We start from the raw sequence: 16660 nt of genomic DNA, 5'->3' as shown, positions 1-16660 counted from the left end.
CTCATTTTGTGTCTCTGTGTCACATTTTGGTAATTCTCACAATATTTCAAGCTTTATCATTTATTACAATGATCTGTGGTATTTGATGTTATTACTATGACTTGCTGAAAGTTCAGACGATGCTTAGCATATTTTAGCAATAAAATATTTTTAAATTACAATTATAATTTTTTAAGACATAATGATGTTGAACAGTTAATAAAGCATGATATAAACATAACTTTCATAGGCACTGGGAGACCAAAAAGCTTGTTAACCCACATTATTGCGATACTCACTTATTGCAGCCATCTGTAACCAAGTACCTGAGTATCTCTGAGGTGTGTCTGCACACATATATGTCTTATAAAAAGTTGTCTACATAATACAGATAGAATATGCATTTCCTTGGGTTTTGCAACTAAAGACACAAGAAGGAATAATACTTATTCCTTCAGATATTGTGTTAATTAACACAATTAATTAATGTTATTGTTAATAACTTAATGTTATTGTTTAAGAATGTTTATTGTTTAATATTGTTGATAATATTGCTAACTGTTTAATTAGGAATGCAGAACTCCCAAACAAAGGTTAACTTGTTCTTAGCCTGAAATTATTATTTCACTATGAAACAACCTGACTTTTTTTCCAGGGACATCCATATGGGCACTGCAGCAGGAAAGGCATATTTAGACTGTATCATTTCTGGGCTGCACTCACTATGTACGTTTGACGTAAGGCAGGAAAAAAAATGTCTTTGGCTATTTTCAGCCATTATACTACTGCTTTTGTTAAGGAACACTGAAATTTTACTTAGCTTTGGCTTTCTCTCTAAATGCCTCTGTGACCCTCCTTTAGTTTTACCATTAGAAAAAAAGGAACACACCTACTCACATACATACATCTTACTGTCTTTCTCCCTTGAACTAATACAATTTTTAAAAAGCTGAAAAGCATTAGGTTTCTTCAAATAATAGGCTATAAAAGGAAAATTTTTATTTTCATTTCTCTTCTCATCTTTGTCAGTATATTAATGTGACAGGTTCACAGTATGGTTTAAACATAGCTTTAATGTTTAAACATATTATAATTAGATGTAATTTCTTCAAAAACAAAGAAAGAACTGAATCAAATGTTGCTGAGAAACACAATACAGCCTACATTTTATATGTGTTAGTAGTTCATTTTCTGTTATTAACAGGATTTTTGTTGTTGTCAGTTTCAGTACATATCAGATTAATCATACTAAAATCTATACAGGTCATTAGTACTCACCAAGAACAAATCCCAAAGTAACTACCTGATACTAACACTGGCTAAAAACCTGAAGTTCAGCTCTTTTTAGGCTTTCTAATCATGCAGTATAGGATATTCCATTAAGTGTGAGCCAATGCAAATCACTTCACCTTTCCTTGTTTTAAAATAATTTATAAGGTTTACAAAAGCTTCCAAATCCTATCATTCCAAACGGGATCTATCTTGCTTCAGGTGCTTAATACTCTGACCTGGCACAGAGGGAAATAGTCTGGTTTTAAAGGGTTCTTGTGGCTCAGACAGTAAAGCGTCTGCCTGTAGTGCGGGAGACCTGTGTTCGATCCTTGGGTTGGGAAGATCCCCTGGAGAAGGAAATGGCAACCCACTCCAGTACTCTTGCCTGGAAAATTCCATGGACTGAGGAGCCTGGTAGGCTACAGTCCACGGGGTCATAAAGAGTCGGACATGACAGAGCAACTTCACTTTCACTTTGTATAAGTCTGCTCACATACAAGAAAATTATCTAGAAAAGTGGGAGCCTTGAACAGGCAGAGTCTGAATGAATGAGGCTGGATCATGGATGATACATGCTCTCTAAACTCAGAAATGAAGAAAAGAACCAGAGGTATAACTTGTTGTTTTGTAAGCTAAATTTTGTACTTTCTCTTTCTCCTTATAGAATATGTAAGATTATAATATTTTGAAAAGTTATACTTCACATATATTGTCATTAAAAATTATCATGTATAGGTATATGAGATAACACATGCAAAATACACAGAGGACCTGGCACATGATAAACAATAAATGTTAGCTACTCTTGTTTGTCTTTTAAAATAAATTATAGATTCTATCATTATGGATTCCAGGATTGAAAAGCGTCAGCTTTCATTGCTGCAGGTACTTTTGAAACTTTAGGAACTACCAGAATGCTCAGTGTTCAGAATAGTTGTATCTAATAAGTGGTAAAAAGATCATAGATTTTAAAAAATATTAATACTTTTCCAGACTTTTCAAATGTTTTCACAATAGGCTGCCTTATTTTTATAATGAAAAAGCAAAATAAATACCAAATTAAAAATTTACAAATAAAAAAGAATAATGCCTTAAAAGTCTCTTACATAATCAAAAGGAAATGTTTTTATAAACATCACTCTGAAATTACTATTTTAAGACTCCAAAAGTCAAGCTGAGGAACAACTAAAAAGTACCAATAGTGAATTAAATCAGTGCAAGAATGTAATTTCCTCAGTGACATCAAAACAAAAATTCCATCCTTTTTGCTTTAGTTAGAAAACAAAACAAAACAAACAACTCCTAAATGTTCCAAGGTAGAAGTTATTATTATAGTAAAAGCTCAATTCCTACAAGTGGAACAGTTAAATTTTTTGTTTAAAACATATGGCTATAAGTATAATAAAGGCCTTCCCAGGTGGCACCAGTGGTAAAGAATCTGTCTGCCAATGCAGGAGATGTAAGAGTTGCAGTTTTGATCCTGGTGTCAGGAAGATCCCCTGGAGGAGGAAATGTCCGGTTAGGAAGATCCCCTGGAGGAGAAAATTGCCCCCTACTCCAGTATTTTTGCCAGGAGAATCCCACAGGCAAAGGAACCTGGGGGCTGATCATTTCAGTTCAGTTCAGTTCAGTTGCTCAGTCATGTCCGACTTTTTACGACCCCATGGACTACAGCACACTAGGCCTCCCTGTCCATCACCAACTCCTGGAGTTTACTCAAACTCATGTCCATTGAGTCGGTGATGCCATCCAACCATCTCATCTTCTGTCGTCCCCTTCTCCTCCCGCCATCAATCTTCCCCAGCATCAGGGTCTTTTCAAATGAGTCAGTTCTTCACATCAGGTATGAGGTCGCAAAGAGTCTGACATTGCTGAGTGAGTGTCTGAGCACACATAAGTACAGTAAAACATTTTTCGTAAGCAACTATAACAAAAACTGGGAACAGCTAAAACACATAAAAGGGCCCATTATGGGAAAGGGAAATTTAACAGCATAGCTTTTGTTGTTGTTGTTGTTTACTTAATGAAAAGACCCTGATGCTGGGAAAGACTGAAGGCAAGAGAAGGGGACGATAGAGGACGAGATGGTTGGAATGCATTACTCACATGAGTTTGAGCAAGCTCTTGGGAGATGGTGAGAGACAAGGAAGCCTGGCGTGCTGCAATCCATGGGATTGCAGAGTCGGACATGACTTAGCAACTGAACAACAAAACAGTATGGATACAACACAATTTAATCGATTCTTATTGATAGTTTATTTGACTGAGCGACTGAACAAGTTGGTGTTCTGACTCTTCTGCGACCCCATGGACTGAAGCCCTCCAGGCTTCTCTGTCCATAGGATTTTCCAGGCAAGAATACTGGAGTGGGTTGCCATTTCCTTCTCCAGGGAATCTTCCTGACCCAGGGATCAAACACATGTTTCTTGTATTGGCAAGCAGATTCTTCACCACTGAGCCAACTTCGAAGCCCCAGCAGGACAGATACTGGTATATAATTTCAGCCTCCTACTATTTGTGTGGTTTTTTTTTTTGGCCACTGTGAGCTTCTTGATATCAAGAACTCTTTTTTAACTCTTTAGTTTTGAAGTACCTCATTTTTTTTTTCTTAAAATTTATTTTTTAATTGAAGGATAATTGCTTTATAGAATTTTGTTGTTTCCTGTCAAGTCTAAACATAATGTTTTCATTTTAAGTTGTCAATAAATGTTTTCCTACTAATTAGGTGACCTTGGTTGATTCAGGTCTAGTTTAAGGATTTTTAACAACTTCATCAACTTTTATAATTTATTAGTATTTATAACCACATCATAAAGGTCTAAAGAGATTTATTATAGCATTTTATAATACCCCTTTAAATAAACTGTTCTAAAAAGTAATTTCTAATACCCCTAGACTTTAAAAACCAAAGTTGTTTAAAAACGATTAATGAAATTTAAGAAGACAGCCTAGTCACAGTTAAATGAAAAACTGCAATTAAAATGTTTAATGAGCTATGTGCATTAAATTAGCTTAAAACATGACCAATGGGATGTAAAATCTGTAAGTTTTCCTTAAAACGACAATGCTCAGGACCTTAACATTTCATGCCAAACCACACTTTACATTATGTCTTTGTATACTTAAAGATATTTCAAGTATAAAACTTTCACTTCTGGTTTTGTGATTCAGTTTACATTAGCTACTTTACACAAATGCCAAAACTCAAAGAAAACTGCAGTAATTGTGCATAAATACTGTCACACTAGATAAATGTACAGGTGGGGAGAAGAATGATAGAAAGTCAAAACTAAAGGTCAATACTGTATAATGGTTTTAGTAACATTTGAAATGAAAAATCCTTGCCTGGATTATGGGTGGCTATTCACATTCATTTCTCTGAAAATGTCTTTAGTTTTTGTTTCTTTAAAACACATGAATACAAAGCAAATGTCATAATCAAATAGCACATGTGAAATAAAGACTCCCATTTCAGTCATTCTTGTCATTTAGACATTATTTTAGACTGTATACAGAAAACTTTTTATCTGTTATTGATTACCTATCTTTCATTCATTTTTTAAATTAAGTTAAAAATTAATTTAAATTAAAATTTTTAAATTAAAAAATTCTATGCTTAATAAAAGATATTTTAAAACATACCAGTACTCTGAAAATATATTAACCTATGTATACCTTTCTGAAAATCTCTTGAAGAAACACTCCAGAATTTGAATGAAGAAAGGTAATGGCACCCCACTCCAGTACTCTTGCCTGGAAAATCCCATGGATGGAGGAGCCTGGTGGGCTGCAGTCCATGGGGTCACGAGGAGTCGGACACAACTGAGCGTCTTCACTTTCACTTTCATGCATTGGAGAAGGAAATGGCAACCCACTCCAGTGTTCTTGCCTGGAGAATCCCAGGGACGGGGGAGCCTGGTGGGCTGCCGTCTATGGGGTCGCACAGAGTTGGACACGACTGAAGCGACTTAGCAGCAGCAGCAGCAGCAAACATGTAGTATATAAGTATAAGGTGACAGTAAAGCTAGTAACTTGTTAAGTATAAACGATCATTGCTAACACGGCTATAAATTGTTAAGGATTTAGAAAATAGAAGGTACAAAAGGTAAAACCATATGAGTTGTGAAATATTTTGTTCTAGTTCTACGAAAAATGCTATTGGTAATTTGACAGGGATAGCACTGAGTCGATTGCATTTGGCAGTATAGTCATTTTCACAATACTGATTCTTCCTACCCAGGAACATGGACTATCTCTCTATCTGTTTATGTTGTCTTTGATTTCTTTCATCAGTGTCTTATAATTTTCTATATACATTCTTTTGTCTTCTTAGGTACATTTATTCCTAGATATTTTATTCTTTCTGTTGCGAATGGGATTGAGTCCTTAATTTCTCTTTCTGATTTTTCATTGTTACTATATAGGAATGCAAGTGATTTCTGTGTATTGATTCTGTATCCTGTGACTTTGTTAAATTCACTGATTAGCTCTAGTAATTTTCTGATACTATCTTTAGGGTTTTCTATGTATAGTATCATGTCACCTGCAAACAGTGAGAGCTTTACTTCTTCTTTTCCAATCTGGATTCCTTTCCTTTTTTTTTTCTTCTCTGATTGCTGTAGCCAGGACTTCCAAAACTTGTTGAATAACAGTGGTGAGAGTGGACACCCTTGTCTTGTTCCTGATGTTAGTGGGAATGCTTTCAGTTTTTCACCACTGAGAATAATGTTTCCTGTGGGCTTATCATATATGGCCTTTACTATGTTGAGGTAGGTTCCTTCTATGCCCATTTTTTGAAGAGTTTTAATCATAAATGGGTGCTGAATTTTGTCAAACAGATGGCTAACAAACACATGAAAAGATGCTTAACATTGCTCATTATTAGAGAAACGCAAATCAAAACTACAATGAGGTATCACCTCACACCAGTTAGAATGGCCATCATCAAAAGGCCTACAAACAATAAATGTTGGAGAGGGTGTGGAGAAAAGGGAACACTCTTGTACTGTTGGTGGGGATGTAAATTGATACTGCCACTATGGAAGACGGTATGGAAATTCCTTAAAAAACTAGGAATAAAACCACCATATGACCCATCAATCTGACTCCCAGGCATATACCCTGAGGAAACCAAAGTTGATAAAGACACTTGTACCTCAATATTCATTGCAGCACTATTTACAATAGCTAGAACACGGAAGCAATCTACATGTCCACTGACAGATGAATGGATAAAGAAGTTGTGGTACATATACACAATGGAATATTACTCAGCCTTAAAAAAGGAACACATTTGAGTCAGTTCTAATGAGGTAGATGAACCCAGAGCCTATTATACAGAGTGAAGTAAGTCAGAAAGAGAAAGAGAAATATTGCATACTAACGCATATATATATGGAATCTAGAAAGATGGTACTGATGAATTTATTTGCAAGGCAGCAGTGGAGAAAGAGACACAGAGAAAGACTATGGACATGGGGAGAGGAGAGGAGAGGGTGAGATGTATGGAGAGAATAACATGGAAACTTACATTACCATATGTTAAATAGACAGTCAGTGGGAATTTGCTGTGAAGTCTCAGGGAACTCAAACAGGGGCTCTGTATCAACCTAGAGGGGTGGGATGGGGAGTGAGATGGAAGGGAGGTTCAAGAGGGAGGGCACATATGTACACCTATGGCTGATTCATGTTGATATTTGACAGAAAACAACAAAATTCTGTAAAGCAATTATCCTTCAAAAAAAAAAAGGTAAAACTAAGTCAATCATTCAGAAATAAATTTCCACATTATTTCAACAAAATCTGGAAGGAGGCAGGGGACAAAAGCTTTTGAAAGGTCTCATCTTATTTGGGAAGTGAAAGGTGAAGATACTGTTAAAATTTTAACAATCCAAGGAAATACAGGTTCACATATGTTTGTTAGAAATTTGTGCTAAGTATTAGTAGAATCAGAATGAGAAGCTCTAAAAGCTGACAGGAATAAGAGGAAAACAATTAGAGCTAGGAGCTAGTTCTGATTCAGGGGAGCTAGGGAACCCCTCCAATTCTGTAGCACAGAAAGTCTCCTGTCTGAAGAGCATTCTATGGATCTGTGCTGTTGTGGGAATCAGTAAGGGCACAGATAGAAGGATAATTTTATATCCTTCTGCCTGTGCAGAAGCCCTAAATAGACATTTCTCCAAACAAGACATATAGATGGCCAAGAAGCATATAAGAAGATATTCAACATCTCTGATTATTAGATAAATGCAAATCAAAACTAAAATGAGATATCACCTCACACCTACCAGAATGGCTATCATCAAAAAACCCACAAACAATAAATGGTGGAGAGGGTATGGAGAGAAGGGAACCATCCTATGCTGTTGGTGGGACTGTAAATTGGTTCAGCTACTATGGAGAACAGTATGGAAGTTCCTTAAAAAACTAAAAACAGAGTTACCATATGACCCTTCAATCCCACTCCTGGGCATATATCTGAAGAAAAACATGATCTGAAAAGATATATATACCCCAGTGTTCATTGCAACACTGTTTACAGTAACCAAGGCATGGAAACAACCTAAATGTCCACCGACAGAAGAATGGATAAAGAAGATGTGGTAGATATATACAACGGAGTATTACTTGGCCACTAAAAAGAATGAAATAATGCCATTTGCAGCAACACTGATGGACCTAGAGAGTGTCATGCTAAGTGAAGTAAGTCAGACAGAGAAGGAGAAATATATGACATGCCTTATATGTGTCCATATATTCCTTATATGGACTCTAAAAATAAAGGATACAAATGAGCTTACTTACAAAACAGAAAGAGACTCACAGACTTAAGATAATTTGAGACTTATGGTTGCCAGGGGGAAGGATGTGGGGGAAGGGTCAGGGAGTTTGGGATGGACATGTACACACTGCTATATTCAAAGTGGATAACCAACAAGGACCTATTGTATAGTATAGGAAACTCTGTTCAATGTTCTATGGCAACCTGGATAGGAGGGGCGTTTGGAGGAGAATGGATACTTGTGTATGTATGGCTGAGTCCCATGGCTGTTCACTTGAAGCTATCACAACATTGTTAATCAGCTATACCCCATACAAAATAAAAAGTTTAGAAAAAAATAAAGTTACACAGAATAAAAATTAAAAAATCCCCCTGGAACTAATAAGTGAGTTGAGCAAGGTTGCAGTGTATAAGATCAACACACAAAAATCAACTGTGTTTCTATACACTAAAAAGAAGTATGTGGAAACTAAACTTAAAAACACAGTGACATTTATAATCATGTCAAAGAAAATAAAATACCCAGGCACACACTTAACACAACATGTTCAGGATCTCTATGATGAACGTAAGTGTTAGGTGGAGGAGATGGCAGATGTAGAGTAGAATGCCAATTGAAAAATGCAGGAGCCCTGGAAACAAAGAACTACTCATTGACAACAGTCATATAGAAGGCTGATTTAGGCAGGAGTTGTCAATGGATTCTAAAACTGGTAAAAATTTGATATGCAGAAAGTACATTAAGTATCAGAATACCTCTCCACAAAACACTAATTATAAAGGGGAAAAGTTAACTTAAGGTGGGAAAACTAGCAGTCATCAAGATGACCAGATGATCAAGGGTATCATCATGGTGGTGGGTCAGGGCAACGTCATGTGTTTCTTGACATGATGCATCGAAAGGCCACAGCATAGGTTCCACCAAATTCCATGTAGTGACGTTTCTGTAAACAATGTGTATCTTGAACTGGGTAAGGAAGAAAGAGGATCACACTACAGAACGCAGGCCTGTATTCTTTACAACTGCTAAGGGCATGAAAAGGAACTGTTCCAGACTGGAGCAGATGTGACAGTAGTATTCCTGAACAGCCTCTGGATCAGAAAGGAAAAAGCCACTGGTGGGACAGATGGCAAATTTGAACAGGGTGGTCGCATTGTACTGAAGTTGATCTGTCTGCTTTGGAGAGTTGTTACACAGAAGCATGTTTTACTCTTTGGAAAATGTGCATTGACAGAATACAAAATCAGATGTTAATACTTAATAATAAAGCATATAAAACAAATACTCACCAATGACTTTAACAAAATAAGCATCTGCTTCAAAGTTATTTTTTAGGGTATGGATGGCAAAATCACTCTTTGTATACCCTTTGCTTAGTACTACAATGTCCAAGATTCCCTGGAAAAAAACATAAAAATGGTAAGAAGCTACTGGACTGACTGAAAAAATGATGAAAACGTATGACATGTTTATCATGTAAATACAGACCTTACTTATTCAACTTGATATTTAAAATAAAGATACTATTAAAAATATAAAACCTAGAATATTAAATATAAATAAAATTTTTAAAAAAACTGTAATTTAAATCTCTGAGGATAAATGTTACTCTTGTGTATTTCCTTCCAGGCATATCTGCATGAATTAAAAAAAAATAAAACTTATTTCTCTATTATTCATGGTGCTGGGTCTCCGTTGCTGTGTGGGCTTTTCTCCCACTGCAGACAGCCTGCACACACAGCTACTCTCCAGTCGCGTGTGGTGTACAGGCTTCTTACTGTGGTAGCTTCTCCTGTGGTGGAGCACAAGTTCTAGGTTGTGAGGTTTCAGCACTTGTGCTCCCAGGCTCTAGAGCACGGGCTCAGTAGTTGTGGCACTTCAGATTAGTTGCTCCACAGCATGTTGGATCTTCCCAGATCAGGGATCAGACCCATGTCTCCTGCATTGGCAAGAGGATTCTTTACCATTGATATACTATGGAAGCCCCATGTATTAATTTTTAAAGGCCTTTGACATGAACTACCGAAGTGTTTCCAATCATCAGGGAAAGAAGGTTACTTTTTATTTGCGCTGCTTCTTATGTTTTTTCCTAAAAAAGTGGAAAGCTTTGCTAATTTTATTGGGGGTAAAAAAGGTGCTCATTTAAACTTTCATTCTGCTAACTCTTAATGAGATCAATCATTTATCATATCTTTTCACATGTTAGTTAGTTAGTGTTAGTTACCCAGTCGTGTCTGACTCTTTGCGACCCCACGAACTGTAGCCCGCCAAGCTCCTCTATTCATGGGATTCTCCAGGCAAAAATACTGGAGTGGATTGCCATTTCCTTCTCCAGGGGATCTTCCCAACCCAGGGATCGAACCTAGGGCTCCTGCATTGTAATTGTTAAGGATTTAGAAAACAGATTCTATTTTCTAAATAGAATTCTTTAGAAGCGGATTCTTTACCGTCTGAGCTACAGGGAGGATCCATATTTCATGTTAGCTTTTTTTTACTCACATCTTTTTTTTTCTTCTGTAAACTGACTTAATCATGTTGTTTTTCCAGTGGGAGTTTCTGGTGACTTGTATCAGTTTGAATAAATCCTTTTTCCGTTATGGATGGGGGCTTCCCTGGTGGCTCAGATGATAAAGAATCCACCTACAATGCTGGAGATCTGGGTTCAATCCCTGGGTTGGGAAGATACCCTGGAGGAGGGCATGGCAACCCACTCCAGTCTTCTTGCCTGAAGACTCCCTAAGGACACAAGAGCCTGGCGTAGACTACGGTCCATGGGCTTGCAAAGGGTCAGACACAACTGAGTGACAAAGCACAGCACAGCCTGTTATGAATGTGAGCTTCCCAGGTGGTGCTAGTGGTAAAGAATCTGTCTGCCACTGAAGGAGATATAAGAGACATGGGTTTGATCCCTGGGTTGGGAAGATCCCCTGGAGGCAGCCATGGCCACCCAGTCCAGTATTCTTGTCTGGAGAATCCAATGGACAGAGGAACCTGGCAGGCTACATTCCATAGGGTTACAAAGAGTTGGACCTGACTGAAGCCACTTAGCACAAACACACGCATGTTAAGAATGTTAATTATTTAACTCTTTCATAGCTAATTTATCTCCTAGATTTAGATGCAATTTTAAATTTCATCTATGGTTTTATTTACAGAAATTAAAAGCTGATTTATAGTTAATTCTACTGATTTTTCCTCATTATATTTTTACCCAATTACTTTTATGCTTGGAAATTGCTTATAAAAAGTGAAACAATACAAGAGTTGGTAGCAGAGAGACAGAGGAAAACAAGCACCTGGAAGATACTTGTAATTGAAGATCAGCCTCCTACAAAAGCCAAACAAAACCAACTGGGTTAGTGTTGGACATAATTGTCCTGATGGAGATTTAACTTTTTAAAATAATCAAGTTATTTTACAAAGATATTTTGTGACATATTAACTCTGGAATTTAACGCATTTTTATCAGAATTTACTTTTTCCCCCAAAACTGGTTTTTGACATTAGAAAGAAGAAAACCAGGACCCTGTGTGCCTTTCCCAGGCCACCTGGAACTGAGGACAGTCACAAGAATCTGGGGCAATAGATGCCACCTCTAGCTCACAAGGTTAAGAGAGAGTACACACTGAACTCATTCTTCTGTGATCCTGCTCAGGTTTAAGGGTCTGTCATCTGTCGGCTGTTGTTTTCTCTATTTGAGCACACGCACAACTGCCATGAGCATAATTCTCTAGTGGTTTCATCTAAACAGGCATAAAATGAGATAAAGACGCTTTCATATTTCACTGTTCTGATCAGCCAGTGGTATCAATTAATTTGTTCTTTCTGTCATTTAACATTAAAAGGGGTTTTCTTTAATTAACTCGTTTGCTTTCATTATCGCATCTATTGTCTGGTTAAATAGGGTGAAGTGAGAGTGAGACAAGGTAGAAGGCAATTAGATTCTGAACACACAGAAGAGCTCTGAACTCACATCTTCGTAAATGTCAAAGAAGGTGGCAACCACCGCATCTCTGATTTGGTTTAGGTCCATCAGCTCCCAGTAGACTTTAAACATACGATGCGCCCCCTCACAGCTTGCATTAGTACAAGGGACATTCTCCAGTAAAAAGGCCTGCTGATTGCTGTGAGACAAAGGAGAGGTATTTAGTTAATAATAAAACATATCAATGCTGACTAGCATCAGCTGTGCTGTATTTCCTAGAATCAAAGAGATGGTAAATGGTCTATACTGAAGAAATATGAAAAAAACCTCAATGTCTTAATAATTGCTGTCCCGAGCCATAAAAAGCTTAAATTGTTGGCTATCCTTTTTCAGCCTTTGGCAAAAATCCTCACGTTAGTCAGTTGTTGGCCTCTCTCTCTCTCCTTGTTTGGTTTCCAAGTCTATCTCTCTGCTCTCCTTTGCTGCTCCACAGCCAGTGAACCCATGTTTCATTACTGAGTTCCTGGACACTATCATAATCCCATTAGATGTGTATAATTTCTCAGGTGAATACTTGCATTTTAACTGGAGATTCCTGACATCCTGAAGTCTTACAAACCCAAAGCAGTAAGTCTACAATGATAGAATTTTAGCTTCCCAGATGGATAGTAGGCTGAGCACCTCTCAGATAAAAGATAGGGGGAAAAAAAGTATTGTATTTTGCATAGCTATGAAGTCCTCCCTTTTGAAAATTTTATTTTATAGGCAATGTGCTTATTAATTTAGATTTGGAATCAGACTACCTGGATTCAAATTATGTTTCTGTCATTTAGCAGTTATGTGACCTCAAAAAAGTTATTTCATCTCTTGAAGACTCAGATCCTTATTTGTAAGCTGAGTAATAAGTACTTATAGAATTGTTATAAAAAATAAATGAAATACTGACTGCAAAGCACTTACAACAATTTCTGCCATCCAGTTCAATCTTAGTAAAAGTGTTTATACTATCATCACTCTTATTTATGGAGTGCAACACCATGCCATGTAAAAATATTTTCTTTAAATACAGAAGTAACTTTAGTAAATAGTGAGATTATACTCCTGTATTAGGCATTTTCTAATATTTACATTCCTTCATGTCCCTTTATGTTACATGGATAAGACAGCTGTGGTACATATAGACAATGGAGTATTCAGATCAGATCAGTTGCTCAGTCGTGTCCGACTCTTTGCGACCCCATGAACCGCAGCACGCCAGGCCTCCCTGTCCATCACCAACTCGCAGAGTTCACTCAGACTCAAATCATCGAGTCAGTGATGCCATCCAGCCAGTTCATCCTCTATCGTCCCCTTCTCCTCTTGGCCCCAATCCCTTCCAGCATCAGTCTTTTCCAATGAGTCAACTCTTTGTATGAGGTGGCCAAAGTACTGGAGTTTCAGTTTTAGCATCATTCCTTCCAAAGAAATACCAGGGCTGATCTCCTTCAGAATGGACTGGTTGGATCTCCTTGCAGTCCAAGGGACTCTCAAGAGTCTTCTCCAACACCACACCTCAAAAGCATCAATTCTTCGGCGCTCAGCCTTCTTCACAGTCCAACTCTCACATCCATACATGACCACAGGAAAAACCATAGCCTTGACTAAACGGACCTTTGTTGGCAAAGTAATGTCTCTGCTTTTGAATATGCTATCTAGGTTGGTCATAACTTTCCTTCCAAGGAGTAAGCATCTTTTAATTTCATGGCTGCAGTCACCATCTGCAGTGATTTTGGAGCCCAGAAAAATAAAGTCTGACACTGTTGCCACTGTTTCCCCATCTATTTCCCATGAAGTGATGGGACCGGATGCCATGAATTTCATTTTCTGAATGATGAGCTTTAAGCCAACTTTTTCACTCTCCACTTTCACCTTCATCAAGAGGCTTTTGAGTTCCTCTTCACTTTCTGCCATAAGGGTGGTGTCATCTGCATATCTGAGGTTATTGATATTTCTCCTGGCAATCTTGATTCCAGCTTGTGTTTCTTCCAGTCCAGCGTTTCTCATGATGTACTCTGCATATAAGTTAAATAAACAGGGTGACAATATACAGCCTTGATGAACTCCTTTTCCTATTTGGAACCAGTCTGTTATTCCACGTCCAGTTCTAACTGTTGCTTCCTGACCTGCGTACGAGTTTCTCAAGAGGCAGATCAGGTGGTCTGGTATTCCCATCTCTTGAAGAATTTTCCACAGTTTATTGTGATCCACACAGTCAAAAGCTTTGGCATAGTCAATAAAGCAGAAATAGATGTTTTTCTGGAACTCTCTTGCTTTTTCCATGATCCAGCGGATGTTGGCAATTTGATCTCTGGTTCCTCTGCCTTTTCTAAAACCAGCTTGAACATCAGGAAGTTCACGGTTCACATATTGCTGAAGCCTGGCTTGGAGAATTTTGAGCATTGCTTTTCTAGCGTGTGAGATGAGTGCAATTGTGCGGCAGTTTGAGCATTCTTTGGCATTGCCTTTCTTTTGGATTGGAGTGAAAACTGACCTTTTCCAGTCCTGTGGCCACTGCTGAGTTTTCCAAATTTGCTGGCATATTGAGTGCAGCACTTTCACAGCATCATTTTTCAGGATTTGGAACAGCTCAACTGGAATTCCATCACCTCCACTAGCTTTGTTCGTAGTGATGCTTTCTAAGGCCCACTTGACTTCACATTCCAGGATATCTGGCTCTAGGTCAGTGATCACACCATCGTGATTATCTGGGTCGTGAAGAAGTTTTTTGTACAGTTCTTCTGTGTATTCTTGCCATCTCTTCTTAATATCTTCTGCTTCTGTTAGGTCCATACCATTTCTGTCCTTTATCGAGCTCATCTTTGCATGAAATGTTCCTTTGGTATCTCTGATTTTCTTGAAGACATCCCTAGTCTTTCCCATTCTGTTGTTTTCCTCTATTTCTTTGCATTGATCGCTGAAGAAGGCTTTCTTATCTCTTCTTGCTATTCTTTGGAACTCTGCATTCAGATGTTTATATCTTTCCTTTTCTCCTTTGCTTTTCGCTTCTCTTCTTTTCACAGCTATTTGTAAGGCCTCCCCAGACAGCCATTTTGCTTTTTTGCATTTCTTTTCCATAAGAATATATTCCACTATCAAATGGCAAAGTTCAACAATGCAATACTGCAATTACTTCTGCACCAGCGTAATACCTTTTTACAGGTATTTACCCATCCTACCTTTCTAGCTGAACAATTTTACTGTATATTTCACAGAAATGAAGACTACTCTATTTTGTTGTTAAATAATATTAAAACATTAGAACCAGTGATAAAGGTGACTTTTCTCTTTTTGGATACGCCATGTAGCTTGCGGGATCTTAGATTTCTGACCAGGGATTGAACCTGGGCCCATGGCAGTGAAGGCACTGAGTTTTAACCACTGGAGAGCCAGTGCAGCCTTTCTACAATCTTCTGTGACCAATGCATCATACTGGCAACATTCTGAGTGAGCACTTGCCTCTGGTTTCCCTTTTCAAAATGGGATGCAAGGATTTCATTATTGTATTACAACTCTAGCCATAGTTTCAAATACACAATGTAACCTGCAACAAAAACTCTAATCGTAGTTGAATAATTTAATATGTCATTTTAACTTCTGATATGAATTTGCAAAGATTACAAATGCTACATATCACAGTTCTTGGCTACATGCTCACTAAACAGGTTTGTCTTGTATTCAGCAACATGTGGTCTGAAAAATTTCAGTTCTTTTAAGCTCTGCTGAGCCCTATAGGTAGAGCCCCACATCTATAAAAAATAAAATTCCATTTAAGCCCAGGAAGACACAATACTGATTCATTAGGTTTGGAAACCCTTCGGGGGAAATGGTCTTGCTTCTTTGAGTCAATTGCTCTATGTTTTTTGGCAATTACACACTTACAACCAATAAAAAAAAAAAAGACTATTTCAAAAGTTATTATAAAATTTAAGCAATAGAGGCATTAAAAAAGTTGAGATCTTTTCTTTACAGGGATAATGTAGTGAGCATCTTTCCAAACCTTCTTCTGGGAACACAGAAAATTTAAGTACATATATCCTTCAAAAACAACAACAACAACAAAAACCAACCCCAATTGAGTTCTACTATATGTATGATTCTGCAGTATTTTTCTTTCTACTCAATAATATAGCATACACATGGGGAAAAGGGATACAATCCGAATGAGGACTTTTGATGTCTATTTTGAACATTCCCCCCAGACAAGTTGTACCAATTTATATTCCTCAGCAGCAGAACATCAAGCTGCCTGTTTCCACACATGCGTGTCCTTTTCAATGCTTACTCCATTATATAGCTAAGTCATCATTTGGTTTTAACACCCTGATACTGCTTACACACACACACACACACACACACACACACACATTATTTTTCATTGAAAATTTGTATAAGGGTTTCCAAATAAAGTCATCTAGTCAAAGGATATGCATATTTTAAATATCAATGGGGAAAGCTAAATGGTCTTCTAAAAAATGTACCAATTTATACGTCTAGTAGTATACAAGTGTATCTTTCTTATCCTGCCAATATTAGTAACACTGCTTATTTTTGCCAGTTGGGTAAATGAAAAATTATCTCACTTTCCTGATTATGAGAGATGCTGAGTATTACCTTTATGTTTATTATCTATTCATATTTAAGAACTGGCACTTTAATTTTTTTA

The 16660-nt window shown here is 37.4% G+C and overlaps 1 protein-coding gene across 2 annotated transcripts in view; it reads right to left on the bottom strand.

Annotated features, from left to right (window-relative positions):
- The window catches only part of ITFG1 (integrin alpha FG-GAP repeat containing 1), a 296211-nt gene that overhangs the window by 66304 nt on the left and 213247 nt on the right, over positions 1 to 16660 (bottom strand). For both annotated transcript variants that reach the window (XM_027513694.1, XM_027513693.1), the window contains exons 11-12: positions 12007 to 12157; positions 9323 to 9431 (exon numbers count right to left, since the gene is read on the bottom strand). In XM_027513694.1, coding sequence (XP_027369495.1) covers positions 9323 to 9431; positions 12007 to 12157 — 260 coding nt within the window. The remainder of the gene's footprint in view (positions 1 to 9322; positions 9432 to 12006; positions 12158 to 16660) is intronic.

Source organism: Bos indicus x Bos taurus, chromosome 18 (assembly GCF_003369695.1).
Source record: "Bos indicus x Bos taurus breed Angus x Brahman F1 hybrid chromosome 18, Bos_hybrid_MaternalHap_v2.0, whole genome shotgun sequence".
Classification (NCBI taxonomy): Eukaryota; Metazoa; Chordata; class Mammalia; order Artiodactyla; family Bovidae; genus Bos; species Bos indicus x Bos taurus.
Note: the sequence above shows the minus strand (reverse complement) of the source record. Positions and strands in the feature narration are given on the sequence as shown.